The sequence below is a fragment of the Cheilinus undulatus genome, linkage group 6 (genome assembly GCF_018320785.1).
Source record: "Cheilinus undulatus linkage group 6, ASM1832078v1, whole genome shotgun sequence".
NCBI lineage: Eukaryota > Metazoa > Chordata > Actinopteri > Labriformes > Labridae > Cheilinus > Cheilinus undulatus.
The window spans coordinates 45,346,283-45,364,287 of record NC_054870.1 but is presented as its reverse complement, the minus strand read 5'-3'; the positions used below and the strand labels follow the sequence as shown (position 1 = coordinate 45,364,287).

At 40.2% G+C, this 18,005-nt stretch overlaps 1 protein-coding gene across 1 annotated transcript in view; it reads left to right on the top strand.

Moving 5' to 3' along the window:
• Window positions 1-18,005, top strand: part of eys (eyes shut homolog) — a 425,152-nt gene that overhangs the window by 388,065 nt on the left and 19,082 nt on the right. Inside the window, exons 44-45 of the mRNA XM_041789003.1 lie at window positions 4,279-4,451; window positions 16,572-16,754. Of these exons, the coding sequence (XP_041644937.1) occupies window positions 4,279-4,451; window positions 16,572-16,754 (356 nt within the window). The remainder of the gene's footprint in view (window positions 1-4,278; window positions 4,452-16,571; window positions 16,755-18,005) is intronic.

Sequence of the window (18,005 nt, the reverse complement as noted above, 5' to 3'; positions counted from 1 at the left end):
AACATTGCTTCAGTTTTGTAATCAAAGTGATTATTTCAGCCAAATTAAACTAACCTTTTGTCACCCCACACATGCACGTTTTTGATTAGGCCAATTAAAAGCCAAGTGTTTTAAGCATTACTCCCTCACAATCTTCACTCTCTACCCTGTTTGGAGACAACAAAATATTCCACCTCTCTTTTTTATCACAAATGTCACCTGTTAGAGAAGCACAGCCATCACTGCAGCCCTTCACCAATCTGGTCCAAGGAGGAGCCTCTCCTCAGTGTTAAACACGCAAAAGCCCTCTTAGAGTTTTCAAAAAAGCACCTGAAGGACTCTTAGACTGTGAGAAACAAGATTCTCCAGTCTGATGAGACAAAGATTGAACTATCTGGCCTCAATTCTAAACGTTACTGTATGTCTCAAGGAAACCAGGCACTGCTCATCAGCTGCCTAATACCATCCCAGCAGTGAAGCATGGTGGTGGCAGCATCATGCTGTAGGGGTGTTGTCAGCAGCAGGGACTGGGAGACTGGTTAAGGGAAAACTGAAGGGAGCAAAGTAGAGATGTCCTGTTCCACAGCACTCAGGGCCTCAGACTGGGCTCAAGGTTCACCTTCCAACATGACAATGACCCTCAGCACACAGCCAAGACAACACAGGAGTTCTCATGGACAACTCTGTGAATGTCCTAGAGTGGCCCAGCCAGAGCCCTGACTTGAACCCCGTTAAATATCTCTGGAGAGACCTGAAAATGGCTGTCCACCGATGGTCCCCATCCAGCCTGTCTGAGCTTGAAAGGATTTGCAAAGATGAATGGCAGAAAATCCCCGAATCCAGGTGTGCAAAGCTTGTTGCGTCATATTAAAAAGGACTCGAGGCTGTAATTGATACCAAAGGTGCTTCAATTCAGAGCTGAGCAAAGGGTCTGACTACTTATGTCAGTGTGATATTTCAGTTTTTCTCTTCTTAATAAATTAGCAGATAAATAAATAAAATTCAGTTTCCACTTGGTCATGATGGGACATTGAGTGTAGATTAATGAGAGAAAAAAAAATATTGTCAAGATGGCTACCATTACACCATGAAGACAAAGGAATACGGCAAGTATAAGTCAGGGGATGGATACAAAACCACTTCCAACACACTGAATATCCCCAGAGTTCAGTTAAATCCATCATCAAAAAATGGAAGGAATATGGCACACGTGTAAATCTGCCTAGATCAGGCAGTCCTAATAAACTGAGTGACTGTGCAAGAAGGAGACTAGTTAGAGAGTCCACCAAGACACCTATGACTACTCTGAAGGAGTTACAGGCTTCAGCAGCTGAGATTGGGGAGACTCTGCATACAACCGCTGCCCAAGTTCTTCACCAGTCAAAGCTTTATGGGAGAGTGGCAAAGAGAAAGCCACTGTTGAAGAAAACTCATAAAATCTCTGTAAGAGTTCACCAAAAGTCATGTGGGAGGCCAGTGTTAATGTCATCGACTAAAACTATGACTAAAAATGGTTGTCAACAGGGGTGCACAGATAGCCGAGCGGTCTATAAGGCGCTACCCATGTACACGGGTGGCCTGGGTTTGAATCTGACCTGTGGCCCTTTGCCACATGTGTCTCCTCACGCTCTCTTCTGTTTCCGACTCTATCCACTATTCTCCTTTATAAAATAAAGGCGTAAAAAGCCCAAAAATCTTTAAAAAAAATGTTTGTTGACAGCCTTTTTTTCCATGACAAAAACTAGACTAAGATTAACAAAAATAGATCTGTAATGATTAAAACTGACAAAAAGTAAGTTTAGTTTTTGTCAAGATGACTAAAACTAGACTAAAATGTAATGTAGTTTTCCTCAGACATTCAAAATCCATGATATTTTTCCACTGTGGGTAAATCTGTCAATAAACATTGTAGCTGTGGCTATTCTGTCTCTCAGCTGTAGAAAGCAGGGACCCAGGTCTGGCAGGGTGTATAGAACACACTACCATGACTTGGTACCTGATTTGAGCAAGAAAATAAAAGCTTGGGCTAAAAGTAAAGACCAAAACGTGAGGACTTTTTATGGACTAAAACTAGACTAAAATGTTTTGAGTTTTTGTTGACTAAAACTAGACTAAAACTAAAAAGGGTAGAAATGACTAAAATGGGACTAAAACGAAAACGCATTTCATTTAAAGACTAAAACTAAGACTAAAATTAGAAATAGCTACCAAAATTAACACTGTGGGAGACTCAATGGGCAAGAGGAACAGAGTCCTGTAGTCGGATAAGACCAAAATGGTGCACATCACCACAAAACACACCATCCCCACTGTGAAGCACAGTGGTGGCAGCATTATGCTGTGAGGATGCTTCTCAGCAGCCGGCCCTAGATGGCTTGTAAAGGTAGAAGGTAAAATGAATGCAGGACTATCTATTTTAGTCTGCATGAGAACCATGGCTTGGGAGAAGATTTATTTTCCAGCAACACAATGAACTGAAGCAGAGAAAGCTACACATAAATGGTTTTTTGTTTCCACTTTGAAATTAACGAGGTTTTTTGCATAAAGAAAATGTCAAAAACTGCAAATCAGATTCAGAACTTTACTATCACAATCAAGAAACATGGAAACATAAGAACTGAAATATAAAAGAATGTCTTATAAAATGTGCGTGTTTTTTTCATTCTTAAGCTTTTTTGTTCTTTTAATTAGATGCTTTCATTTCACTGAAGGAGAGTTGCTGTTTACCCGTTGAAGTTCGCGAAAGCATTTTTTGCTCTCTTGTATTTCTCCTTTTAAATGTGAGCCAATATTTTGTAATTCAATTGGACAAAACTGCATCTCGCATGAGATTTGATTCATTTCACACTGAGTGAAAACATGTAAGGTCATGTTAAAGCCCAAGTGAATAAACGCATCCTTCAGCGAGCAACATAACCCGTTTGTAGGATATTTCCCACAAAGACGTGAGTTCAGAATGAGATTCACTGCGAGCTTGAATAACTTGTCTTTGAAAATATGCCAGTTTATTCAAAATTTGCGAACATGACATCTGCAAAATCTGCTGCAAGTCTGGAGAAAAATTAAATGATTTTGAGTTTCCTTCTTTCAATCTGTTTGCCACTCTTGCTTATCATGTGCAGAGTGGATGGCAGTATTGGAGCCTTGGAGAAGCTTTAGTCTCTCAGCAACAACTGACAAACACATTCACACTTATATTGACACCTACCAGCGATTTCAAGTCTGCAGCCGGCATGTTTTTTGGACTGTGGGAGGAAACTGGAGCATCTGGAGATAAAACCCACGCAATCTTTGTGCCACCAATATTTAAATGCTAACTGACAATGTTGAGGACAAATTAGCTGCACGCAAAGCACTGAAACATGGAGACTGCATCAGGAGTAGCTCTATTAAATATTTGATTTCTCCTCTTGCATGTTGTCAGAGATCATACGAATAACAATGTCTGTTCTTTTCAGACAAATTACGAGTGTGATGATTAAAAAAGCAGCCAGAATTGGCAGCGACATGGTGTATTTTTGTATCACTGTGCCTTAAAATGTCTCAAGAATTGATGTTAGCAGCCTGCCAATAATCAAAAGAAATTAAACTGCTTCCTTTGTACTTCAATACAGTCATATCTAACAATGCTTCAGCCCTGGTGACAGAAGGTAAATATTTCATTTCATGAAGCCAGTTTCTCAAGGAGCAAGATACATCCTGCAGGGCTGCTGCATAAAACACATTATTAATTTATAGATTTGAAACCCCACCAATGCCTCCTCTATCTGATATTATACCTTTCAAAGTTGTGCACCTCTCAGAGCGTTTTATAAAGTCCCTGTCTGGAGAGTACTTTGCATGCTAAGTCAGCCTCCTCTGCTTGCCAAGAGAGGAGGAAGTGCACCCATATGAATCGAGAAACGAAGACACAGAAAATCCTGTACATCTTCTGGTTTAAATTTTATGACACTCCACTAATCATGCGCTCTCTGCTGGTATTTGTCTCAGTGCATGTGTTTAGTTTTACCAAAAGGCATGTAAAGACCTCTAGAGGAGCTGCAAAGATGAATAAATCCATAACAGGAATCATATTTTTCTCCATAACTATCAGCTTTAGTTTCTGCAGCAGGTCTCATTTTTAACAAGCATTGCTGGACTCATTTACTCTTGATATCTTTTCTCTCATCACTCCTCTCCCTGTGTGTTCTGCAGGCCGCTGTGCAAGCTTGTAAAGGATCTGCACGTGTTGCTGCAATGCCACGGTCCATTTTCACCTCTGGCCTAATGATGTCTCTCTCTTTGTGTCTGCATGTTTAGCGATGCTGACGACTGGTTCTGTGAGTGCCCGCCGCTCTACACAGGCCGGCTGTGCCAGTTCAACGCCTGCGAGCGCAACCCCTGCGGTCACGGAGCCACATGCATACCAAAGTCGCCGCTGGAGGCTGTGTGTCTTTGCCCTTATGGACGACAAGGTCTGCTGTGTGATGAACGTAAGTGTTACAAAGAAAGGAGCCACACGGATCAATGCGGCGTAGATTAGGCAGCTTTATTAAGAGGCTGATCTGCTAACAGTTGGTGAGTGAGAGCCCTGAGCGGTTAGTAGAATGAGAGCCTGTTGTTAAGTAAAGGGATTAATGAAAATGAATTCTGCTGAAAAGGCAGAAATGTCTTCCTCCAGCAACAGAGCCGGATAATCAACATAGAACTCAGGACCGCTGTGCTGAATTTTCTAAAAGATACCTCCAACTTTATAAAGTCTTATTTCCTAACAACTGTAGTTTCTCCGGTGAAACTAAAAGAAACTTTTCTTAACAACCTCCTCTTAATGTCAGGCATCCGCTCTACAGCAGGGAGTTTAAGTGCTCTCACAGCCATGTTAATAAGGTGGCTTGCTGTGTCTTAATGCCTTGCTTTAGTCAATAATGTATTTCAGACATTGTCCTTTCATTTCCATCATATATTTCCACAGGCATGAGGAGACCTTATTCATGCTCGTGAAATACTGAGTATAATGATAACTATGTGCAATGTGTGAAGTAATTATGCCTTCTTCTAACAATGGAAACCCAACAGTGACCGGCTTTGTGCTCAACAGGCGACAAGTTAAAGTCCTACTTCGCCTCCAGCTAGTATGATGAAAATGTATTCTTTAGTGACAGACCACTGGACACATGTACTCTATTGCATTCACAAATAAATTTGTACAAGGTTGACATTTTAGTTTGTGTTTAATGCTAATTTGTGAATATTAACTGTAAAACTGAGCATCACGTTGTCTCATCCAGCTGATGTCAGCCCCGTATTCTGGTACAGAGAGTGCTGTGGAGAATGGGGGCTCTGGGGTGAGGCAGGGTTGTGTCTTAGCCCCTATGCTCTTCAGTACCTGTATGGGCTGGATAATGGGGTGGGTAACAGACAGTGAAATGTGGAGTGTCATTTGGCGAAGTCACTGATCTGGAGTTTGCTGATGGTGCTGTGATCCTGGCAGAGACTTGTCCTCATGGGGGCTCTTAACTTGGTGAGTAAGGAGGCTGAAGCGTTGGGGATTCACATCTCCTGGGCCAAAACAAAGATCCAGGCATGTGGGGGTGCCTTGGATGCTGCTATTGAGTCTGTGTCTGTGAATGGTGAGAGTGTGGAGGTTGTCGAGTAATTCCACTAACTTGGACTGCACATGAGGCAATGGGTTCACTGAGCAAGTCAGGTGCACAAGACTTGTACTTGTTATCTTACAAGGATTAAGGAACAGTGTGTCCCACAATATATTTCGTTTCAATTTATTCATTGTTAAGGATAGTTTTTAAACTTTCAACCCTTATATTTGCCTTTATCTACACTTATCTTTATTGTAGAGTTTACATTTAAATGATAAAGTAATATATTGTAGTTGGTAAATGTTGCTTCATTCTAAGGTGGCATGTACTGTCCTCATCAGCAGTCAACAGTCATCACTTTGCAAGAGGCAAACATTCCCTTGGTACAGTCAGGAAAACTGGTCATACATTTTACCATTTTAATGCAGAATGGATTTACAGTTTTGCTTGACAGTGAAGGCTCTGCACTAAAGATGCTCCCTGGGTTAGCCAAGCAGCATGATTTGACTCTCCAGGGAGCGCATGGCTAGAACCCCCCATATGCATGTATACTTTCATGACAATGTGTACTAAATACAATAATATTAGTTCAAAAGCAGTGAATCCATCATAGCATAGTTTAACCCTTCACCTACTGAGTCTAAAAATGGCGATTTGGACATATTTTGTTATTATGGCTGTAAAATAGTCAGGAGATGCCCAAAGCCTGAGAGCTTTGGTCCCTTTTCCCAGGAGTAGTTGAACTTGACTTTTCAACATCTGGTTAATGATTATTGCACATTATATGGAATTGTCAGCAGTTTAAAAGAAGAAAAACACAAAAATGAATTTGTTTTTCATGGCTTTTATGAGAAGAAATGTTGTTATTGCTCATGAAGTTTTGATTTGACATTTGAAATGTGAACCTATACATGTTTAGAACAATCACCAGTCATTTTTTGAGTCTAGGACTCTTGGTGTGCAAAACACAGTGCAAAAGATAGCTATATGCATAGGCGAAAATTAGTGCAAATAAAGGTGGAAAAATGCATTCTCAACATCCTCAAGTAACATATTGCTATTGCACATGACAGACACGCACAAATGCCACCATCTAATGCTATTTTTTGAAAACAAAACGCCACTCCGGCTCGCTCTCCTTTTACTCTCTTCCTTCACTCTCCTTTTCCTTTTGCCATTTTCGCGGTGCTGTTCGACATTACCTTAATACATATACCACACATCATAAATTGCCAGAAAGCACAGATTCTCAGCTCTCTGTCAGCATTGGAATTTTTAGATTGAGCAAACTTTAGAGGAGTTACAGTGTTGAGAATCCGTGTAGCGGTCTCGCGATACTTCTGGTGTTTAGCTATAAATGTCCACATCACTGCGAGTACTGTAATGAACCAAATATGTGTGCATGCCCACAATTCTTAGCTTTCCAACGCCGTTGGAATTTTTCTGATAGGACAAACTTTGACAGAGTTACGGTAATGATACTCTGGACATATAAAACACAGACTGGTGCCGGCTCAGTAGGTAAAGGGTTAAATATGAGGGTGCAACAAGCTTTATGCTAAAGAGGAGGCTGGAGTGGAGGGGGTTAAGCTTTGCCAGCAGCAGTGTGGTGCATCAGCATTAATACCAGAAGGGAATACTGTAGTGAGAAATACATCATGTTTAAATAGACCGCTGTTTTGAGAGAAAGAGCTGTGATTGGCTGTGGAGCTGGGAGGCTATAATTGGGATCAGCTGGCTGTCAGCAGATCATGACTGGGAATATGACTACCATTTCCTGAAGGGTCAGCTGCCTGATAAGGGAACAGCAGTTGTAATTTTATGGGCACCTGGCATACCTTCTCAGGTCTGATCCAGCTCGCCACATACTAGGTCCCCAGGACCCGGTTGGCTGATGACTGCATGCATCATGGAGGGGGCAGCTGGGAGGAAACCTGGAGGGATGGGGCATGGGTCTGGCACAGACATGAACGATGGCCATCAGGATGCCAGAACAGTACAAGGTTGACACAGCAAAGTGCTGAACCAGCATATGCTCCTATACCTGACCTGACCTAAACTGAGTCACTCAACATCTGTTTGTCGTCATTGTAATTGTTAGTATGCTGGTATGCTTGCTTTCAATCAATAAGACACTCAAACTCTTCTTGACCATTTCTAATAGGAGCCAGTTTAAGATAAACATGTTACAGATCTTAGCATGTAGCTCAATGAGCTTCTGCCTCATGGAGCCAAAGCATACAGAGAAAGCTACACAGAAATGGTTTGAAGAGAGCAAGGTGAATGTTCTGGAGTGTCCGGGTCAAAGCCCAGACCTCAATACAATAGAGAATTTGTGGCTAGACTTACAACGGGCAGTTCACGTCTGATCCATGTGCAACCTGACAGAGCTTGAGCAGTTTTGCGAAGAATTAAAATTGCAGTGTCCAGATGTTTGAGCCTGATGGAGATCTATCCACATAGACTCAGTGCTGTGATTGAAGCTAAAGGTGCATCTACTTAATACCGACTTGAAGGGGGTGAATATTTATGCAGTCACTTATTTTACATGACATTTTATTTAACTGACATTACTTTGTAGAAATCTGTTTTCACTTTGACACTAAAAAACCTAAATTATGACCATGATGGATTAATAAAATCAATAAAGGGTAAAACATCCAAGGGGGGAAATACTTTTTATAGGCACTCTACATAATTAAATTCCCAGCACAAATTTTTGCTTAACTATTCCACAGATTGCAGGGAAATAAGCATTGGAGAATAAAAATTTCCTTGCGAAGGTCCCCTAGATGCCCTCTTGTTATTATGCGCTTTGGGAGCACCCATGCTGGCCACTATTTCCCACCGGCTGACTTCTCCACATGTCTGAGGAAGCCCTGTATTTAAGGAGAGCTTAAGTTGTTTGTCCAGTAGACATCACGAAAGAGTACAGTGTTTTTCTACATGTAATATTTTCAGCTCTTGGCTCCCATGTGCACTTTAATCCACAAGGCTGCTTCATGGAGAAGCAGGAAATGGAGGAAGGGAAGATGAGGAAGTGCTATTGATGCTTGAATGCCTCAAGAGTTTAGTTCATTAAATATTAACGCATATTTAAGATGACTTCAATCAGAATTATTAATGGTTACCTTTTACACAATACCCACACCTCTTGTTAAAGATTCATGCAGAGAAAATAGCAAAGAGAATACAATGCTTGTGAAATGTACAGTACTGTTAATACAGTCTTGTTTTTTTCCCTTTAGATCCACTCCTGCCTGTTTTAGATATTCGCTTTGTTTGCGAGTTAAAATGTTAATGACTGGGCTTATCATTTTTATTTCAAATGTTTCCAGACAAGGAAGGATGCTTGAGTTCCCACGAGTCCACACTGCAAACAAACATTCTTGTGTTTACGAACAGTTACGTAATGCAGTCTTTATTTTATTCTTTTGTTTGTGTGACTTTATTTTATCCCTTCTCAGTGCTCATACTCTTCCTGCTTAACATCCTCATCCTTATGTTTAGCCTTAATCTTTGCATTTTCTGTCAGCTTTGAGATTGAAAACAATATAATAGTATAATGCATGCTGCATGTGTACCTCAGGAGAAGTGTTGTTTACCCAGCTGCTACGATGAGAGCCGTACACATGCAGCCTGTGTCAGAGTGCGTTTCACAATCTGCTCCTGTGTGTCGTTTGTTTTTTTTTTCCCTTCTGCAGCTCCTGTTGGTTTGCACCGTATTATACAAATACGCAGCAAAGTGGAAATGCTATGTAATAATATTTGACAGAGTGTGGTGCTATAATCCATACATGAATGCATTTCAGAGGCAATTCCTAAGCTTCTTTGTAAATATTATGTTAACATCATTATGTAATGACATGTTCTGCAACCAGCAGTATTTCAGCTTGCCGTGCAGTGATGAGTTAGCCGTTCGTGTATTTACGGCCATTTCTGATGATCTTGTGTTTATCAAATATAACACCTCGGGCCCTGAGAGTGTGAGGCAGCCTGTGTTTTGGTTGAATGAGTAACAGAAACCTGATGTAATTCACCCTTAGAATCCCATCACCCCCTTCGTTTCAAGAGTGATAATGGCCCTTTGTGAATTTGGCTGAATGCTGTTTAGAGCACCCAAAGGTAACTGATAGTAAAATGAATCTTTTCACAAGCATAAAGTTACCGTGGGAGATTAAACTAGCCTGCAGAATGCTGTAATAGTAGGAATATAATAGTAGAGAAGTATGGGACTTTCACTTTTTATCTTCATCACTGAGCCTTACATAACATGCTAAAAATAGGTCAGAATTAAGAGCAAAAGATCAGATGGATGGATGGATGGATGGATGGATGGATTGATTGATCACTTGTGTGTAGTGAATGTGTCTCACGTATAGAGACATCTGTGTCTGGAAGGTCCAGTCAATGGTTAAACAATATTCCAGGCTACCATCACACCATAAAGACAAAAGAACACTCCAAGTAACTCAGAGAAAAGGTTATGCATTGCCGTTGTGTGCAATGCTGGTTTAATGACTAGTTTGGATGTAGCTGTAGTATAGCAGCAGTTTTTTTAAAACAAGAGCAAAGAGCCGCACCAAAAGCGAAAGCCACACCAGAATTTTTTTCCATTGATAAGCTCCACCATTAATAAACAATGTTATTTGAGATTTGATCAATATAAATCGTTATTAGTATCCAAGTTATATTTACCACAAGCTAACTTTATGCTTCCTGTTTATTGTAATTGCCATGGCTGTGTTTGTTGTGCTTCCTCTTTCACTCAGGCTTCTTCCTGATTGGCTATTGGCTTTAAATAGAGGTGGAAAGGTACGTGTATTCGTGCTGTACCGATTCGGTACGGGCCTCTCGGTAGGGTACAGACGTGTACATGTGGAGCCAGGCTCATACACAGACAGAAAACCAGATTAAAGAATGGGTATAAACATGTCAATGTATCAATGAAAAAAACCTAGTAATTCAAAAATGTATTTATTTAGTAATGTTTATAATCATTGAAGAACTTTTGGAAGGAGGTCGCAGCATTATTTATAATTTAAATGTAATTTATTCAGCCCATTTATTTTAATACAATTTAATTAAAAAATCAAAATTAAATTTTATTTATTTGCTTCAATCATTGTACCGAAAACGTACCGAACCGTGACTTCAAAACTGAGGTACGTATCGAACCGAAATTTTTCTGTACCGTTACACCCCTAGCTTTAAGTATCCAAGTTAGACTTACCATGAGCTACCAGAGTGTGAAACAATGATTTGTGCTTGTGTAGAAGATATACTGTAATTTTGTAAAATATTAGCCTCCTTTAAATAAAAATGTCATTTATTTGCGATCTCAGCCAAAAACTACTAAAGTACCCGCAATCCTAGAGTGTAGCAGGGACATCTCTGATAGGTGAGGTTTCCAGTAACCATGGAAACGTCTGCCATGTCTGTTTGGATGATTGTTAACTGCTGGTCATTTGTTGTCTTTAACTGAAGAGTCTTTTCCATCACCAGTTCCCCAAAATATTTATTTACTTATCAGCATACCTGTTTTCTCTACATGCAAGAATAGGACCAAATGAGGAGAAAAGATGATAAAAAGTGGCGCCAATCCCCAACAGTCAGGTCTGTGTTGCTATGCATGTTGTGAGCCATGAATCAGCTGCTTGCAGTACACAACGAATGAAGGGAAATTTCAACGGCGTCAGGTTTTGTGCATGATGGCGGCTGCACTCAGCAGTCATGACAGCACACGTCTCAGCACTTTACAATGCTATATTGGTTGCACTGGCATTATGGTTTAAGCTTTCAGATGAAAAAACGTGCATGTTATCAACTGATATTTGTAGTATACAGCAGCAAAAACAGAAATCTAATCTAGTGTGTCTAAGCAAGATATTAAAGTAATGGAGGACCTGTAATAGTGCTTTTTGCTCCCACAGCCTCTGTATCAGAGCACTTTTCACAGTTCTGCCTGGTTATGAGGTAAAGTTAAACTGTTTCTCTTGACAATCACTGCAAGAACTTAAGCTCAATTTTATCTTATTCTATGTGTATAGGGACTGTGTATGATATTAAACAGAAATGCCTTTTTACCTCTGCCAAGGAGGTTATGTGATCGGCAGAGTTTGTTAGTTTGTTAGCAACATAACTCAAAAAGTTATGGATGGATTTTAATGAAATTTTCAGGGAATGTCAGAAATGGCATAAGGAAGAACTGATTAGATTTTTGGAGTGATACGGATTACTGTCTGGATCCAGGAATTTTTTAAAGGATCCTTTACTATTGGGAGATAGGGCTAATGGCGGAGGTCTGCACTCTCTGAGCGCTTTTCTAGTTATAGGATGTCTAGGATGTTAATTGTCTGTTGTTAGCTGCTGTATTATGGTAGTGGCTAATGTGCTAACTGAGAGCTGATGTGATGCTAAGTGCTGCTGTTTGTGTGTTAAATGTCCATCTGGTGTTGCTGACTGCATGTGAGTAAGAGCAGGTTGCTCTATTCAGTTTAGTTGAAAATCTTTTGTACATGTAAATAAATTAATGACTTTGCTGTGTCATTTTCAAGGTCCAGTCATGTGTAATCTTTGTGAACAAGCTAAAAAGGTAATGAATGCTCAGGTTTACTGTCGGACTTGGTTTTCCCAAGACTGGCTAAAGCACAGACATGATGCTGGATCGCAGCGTTTGTTCTTTTGTGTTTTACTGCTCTTAAATGCTGGATATGAGTCAAAAGTATTTCTTACTGCTATCAAAAGTACCCATATGTTAATTGTTCTCTGGTTTGATGAGCATATTTTAACATTTTAATGAAACATGAAACTCGCTGGTATTCATGTGGGCAGTAATTTAGTCACTAAGGCTTTTAAATGCTTTAAGATCACTGGCTGTGTACAGAGAAACACCTGTTTTTATCAGTTCTTAAAGAGGCAGTGAGCACTTTAACATTTTTTTTTCAACTGTACACTGAGGTATCTGACTGAACTATAGTAAAACACATCAGTGTTGGTGTTGTAGCTGAAATCTGCACCAAACTGATAAAAATCTGGATTTTACAGCTTTTAATTAGCTCAAACGGACACCTGCCTTGAAAAATCTTTTCTGAAAAGGTGGGGCTTCGTCGGTTTCTACGTCACAAACTCTATATAAAAGGTAGAGTGTTACCACCTCTAACTGACTTTACCATTCAAAGACCACCCCCATCCTCTCCTGCCTGCATCTGCACTGTCTCGGCTCTGAGAGCTCCAGCTATAGTAACGCCACTGCTGGAGCCAATGGACCGAACAGGTAGTGCTCAGAACCACCACGGTCCACCACGACACTATAGCCTGCGTCAGGGGGACTCTAGAGGGGAAAACTCCTCCATTTTAAAAGATCCCTATGAGGCAGCTGTACTGTGGGACTCTGTCTGTGTCTCTCTCTGACAAGGGGACGTCACTGTCACTCCCGCCTCATCTGGAAAACCCCGTCCTTTTCCCCTCCCTCCTCTCGGAACCAAACTGTTCACTTTCTGTGCATTTTTTGAATCACGGAGGTGCTGAGTTAGCTCTGAGCCGGGGGTTCACTTACACTTTAAGAAGTTGTAGCCAATTTTAAACATCTGTTACCTCTGCTATCCACTGGAAGGGGTGACATCCATACCAGTGGTTCTCAAATAGTGTGGTGAGGCACGCTGGTGTGCCTTGGGAATCTTTACAACCATGTGTGATTACAGTGACTATACAAGTATCCAAAAACTGGACAACCTCTTAGAAAACTAACATTTTCTGCAGTATTTCTGGTATTTTTTAGTGCATGTTTTTTTTTAATAATTTGGTGTAAAAATGACTTTTAACAGGTACAAAAAGGTGTTTAATTTGCTACAGTAAGTTGCTTTAAACAAGAACTGTGAATAAGGCTGATGTGGCTGAAAAGTAAGCTGTAGAAATACACATGTTAGCGTGTTTTGTTTTGTTTTTTTATCCAGTTATTCAAAAATAGTGAAGCATTGAAAATTTGAGCAACCATGCATTCTTGCTACAACTGTACATCAACTAAAGATATTGTCATAAAATTCATAGAGGCGATTTTGCATGGATATGACGATGTTGGGCTTTGAGATTTGGCTTGATCTCAGGTGTGCCTTAGGAAAAACTGTTTGAATATCACTGGTCTATACAAATGGCGGAGCTTTTCAGTAGCCAAAATTCATGCGGAAAACTACGTGTAAAACATCTTCTCTGCCAAGAGAAGCTTCCAGTGTGTCTCTTTGCTCTTGTTTTAGTAAACCGCTGCTTTTCTGCAGCTACATTGCTACATCAGCTACATCTGAGCTAATTGTATATACTTACTGTAAGTACACCTAATCACAAACTCATGCAAACATGTAAAGCAAGAGGGAAAACCTCTTTTCTGTCATGAAAAGCTTTTAATGCTGTTTTTTGCTCTTTATTTCATAAAGAAATGTGGTGTAGGTCTTTTTGAACTGCTGCTTTTCTGCAGCTACACCTGAGATAATCACTACATCAGCAGCAGCCATTGTATACACTTGCTGATAGTACACCTTAGCCCAGTGTTACTCCACCCTGCTCAACCAAAGAGCCAAATTGTTGGAAAAATATGTTTGCAAGAGCTACAATCTAAGTGGTAAAAAGTGGCAATTAGAATAAGTTAAAGTGACAAAAATGGTCAAAAAGCAGCAAACACTGTGAGGAAAGTGGCAAAAATGAGTGGGAAGAGACCAAACAATGAGTTAAAAGTGGCAAAAACATGGCAAAAAAATGAGTGAAAAGTAACTAAAATGGGCAAAAATTTTAAAAAGGTGGGAAAAATGGGCAAAAAGTGGCATTTCATTGCAAAAGGCAGCTTAAATAGGTGAGAAGTGGCAAAAAGAGGCAAAAAATTGCAAAAAGCAGAATAAAAGTGTTGAAAAGGGGAGAAAAGTGACAAAAAAGTGGCAAAAATGGGCATAAGTGGCGAACACTGGGAGAAAAGTGGCAAGAAAGGTCAGAAAGACGCAAAAATGGGTGAAAAGTGGCTAAAAACTTTTTTAGGTGGCAAAAATGGTGCAAAAGTGGCAAAAACATGGAGAAAAATTAGTAAAAAGTGACTGAAATCAGCAAAAATCAGGAAAAATGTGGGAAAAATGGGCAAAAAGCATCAAAGAGTGGCAAAATGGGAAATTAGTGGCATTTAATTGCAAAAGCCAGCTTCAATGGGTGAAAAGTGGCAAGAAAGATGAAAAAAGGGGCAAACAATTGCTTAAAGCTGTATAAAAGTGTAAAAATGGGCATTAAAAATGGAATTAAAGTGGAAAAAAATTGCAAGTAAGGGTAATGGAAATGTGCAGACAAAAATAGAGGTTTACAATTCAGTTTGACAATTGAAGCCTACTTTGTAAGTGTGGGAAACAATCTGATTAATGTTACTTCCGATGGATAATCTATGAGGTAAAATTTTCCTTTTTAAGGTTTTCTAGCGGAATAACATTTCAAATTAAGACATAAAAGAGCCACAAATCATCACAAATGAACCGCATGTGGCTCTAGAGCCACGTGTTGAGTATCACTGCCTTGGCCCAACCTGTAACGATCACAAACTCATGCAAACATGCAAAGCAAGAGTGAAAACCTCTTTTATATGCTATATTCTTTCTATACTACTTATCATTGCTACATCCAAGCTAATCGCTACACTGGAGGCAGCCATTGCTATCGGCCTCTAGTAGACCCAAACCCGCCCGCCTTGTTCTCCTGAAATGATGTTGATTGGTCATAAACCGTTTTTGAGTTTGGCACTTTGCCTGATTTGGCCAATCTCTCTGCTTTGCAAGGTTAGGCAATATTCAGAAAAGTGGGTAAAACTGGAGAGGAGGATTTCTCTTACATCTCTCCAACTTCATCCACATTTCAAACATTTCCAATGTATTTGTGCAGTTTTGACTTTATGATGATCATTTAAAACAAGAAATTATCCAATACCCAAGGACTTGTACAATTGTTGAATTAAGTCAATTAATTCCAAGTCAAATATTGTTAAATATGAAATGCTAGGTTTGTAAATTTGTGATAATAGCACTTTTTTAAAATTCAGATCAGTTGAGTTTATTATTAATTTGTGATCAAAGGCTAATGAATCATTTATGCCTGTACAGAGTAAATAGCTCAAGGTCATTTTATTCTGTAGTAATGGCTGACGGCTTTGTATCTGGTATGAACAGGTGGGACGACCACACACTGAGCTCGGTGGTTATTACAGGGCAGAAACATTTGCATGTATATGATGAATTCAAGCTGGAGCTTCAACACTCAGACTATTCTCTGAAACAATAGGCAAATAAAGCTCTCCCTAGCAGAGCAGAGATGATAACAGAAGCATTTCCAGCCTTATTAATAATTTAGCAGCCAAACTGAGCCGAGGGCAGGCGCGGAGGGGGGCTCTGAACCCCTCTTAGCCATCGCCTGGGGCAGCAGAAGAATATATACAAGGTGGTACAGTGAAGAGGTGCAGGATTTGTTTGAATCCTCACTCCTGTGTGAAAAAGGTAAGAAAAAACACGGCAGCGTGTAATTTTGAACGAGCGTGGGGGAAATTTACATTGAGTCCCCTGTGTAAAATCAAGTAGATGGGTATGCTGTGATGGAATACAAGAGAGAGCATTATTGAATCAACCATGCATTCTGAATGAGCAAAGCCCAGATTGTAATTGAATATCAGAGGGATTATTGTGCTACCCTTGTGAACACCGAGTATGAAACGATGCATGCTTGCCAGAAACCTTCCTAAACAGCGACTAATGAAAATCGAATAGGACTGAAGAGGTGATAGTATTTGAAAACAGGTCATCATCTAACAGCATTCAGAAAGGAAAATATATCTTCAACTGCTGGGATGTAATATGTAGCAATAGTGCCATCTTTTGGCAACCTAGAGGGGAGATAATGAGTCAGAGCTGCATCCTCCTCATTCAGGCACACACAATAAGCCTCAAAGAAGCAAGTGCAGCCACATGTTTGCAATATTTTGAAATAAATGTGCTTCTTTTGCAGCAATCAATATAACTCGTGCCAGGTTCAGTGGAACGGATGAGTTTGGTTACACCTCCTTTGTGGCTTACTCCTTCATCCCGAGCCTCAGCTTCTTCTACGAGTTCAAGCTGAAGTTCACCCTCGCCAATAATTCATCCGCTGTGAAAGACAACCTGATGCTGTTCGCTGGGCATAAAGGACAAGGTGAGCTCAATCTAGACACCCACGCAGCAATCTAAAAGCCTTTCTCCTGCTCAAATGGAAAGAGGAAAACAACTTAAGGATGTGTCTTTAGCTGGATTTTAGTTGTCAAACTTCATTAAGGAATTTAAAAGATGTGCTATTGCCATTTTGAGAGGCTTCCCCCGCTGTGTATGGAAATGTGCTCTCTAATAGATTCCCACTTTCTTCTGAGATCCTTTAATCAAGATGATCTCTAAGGGTTTTCCTTCCTGGCAGATTTTGAGACATTAATAATTAGTCTTCCTGCAGCCCCAAAATGAAATGATTTGCAGCTTAATTGTCATTGTTTTTGACTTTCAAAGGGAGCACGTCTGCAGCAGTGGCATGTAATGAACATGTGAAGCAAGCATCTCAAAAATATCAATGTTAATTGCTTTATACAGACTGGGAGGTGTAGGTGCAACGTGACGCTGTCAGCAGCCATCACTTTAAATTAGGATCTCCTCTCTGCGGGGTCAGGTGCAGTAGCAGGTCACCGCAGCGTCTTCGTCACCAGCGTATTTCATCAGATGAAGAAAAAAAAAAAACACATACGAGCACACGGGATCTGGTGGATCTCCTGCACTTGTTTTCTCTTGAGAGTACAAGTCTTCAAGGTGGAGGCAAAACAAAACAAGAGCCAGTATGAATAATGAAGCTTGTGTCAGGGAAGTGTTAGGGAAATACAAGGCAAAGTAAAAGAAGTGATGCAAAATGAAGAATTCACATGATAATTGGTTTAATGAAGTGGCATTTGGGACAACTACCACCAAGGAATGAAGCAGGATTGATTGCTTCATTGCAGTTTTTGAGTCGCTAGGAAATAAACTAGCACAGACGCAACATATGCAGCGCTAAATACACATACAGTAGATGCCACTTTCAGGGTTCTGACAGGTGCTGTGTGGACTGGATTTAGACGCAGCTCAGAACGAATTCATGTCTATGACAGCGGGAGGTCTATCCACGGTTTAAATATTCATAAGTTGCTGGAATGTGAATCAATTTATCAGCCCTTTGTTTGACACAAACACCAGACATCTATTTATGATCCAGGATGGCTGATTAGATGAAAATACAAGTTTTTAAGAACAAAATGCCTCATCAAATATAAGCTTACAGTGATTCTCTATTGCAGTGGTTCTCAGCTGGTAGGTCACAAACATGTGCTTGGGAAAAATATGGCTAAAATTTTACGATGTATGGAAGCTCTGAGTGGACATACATGCAAAT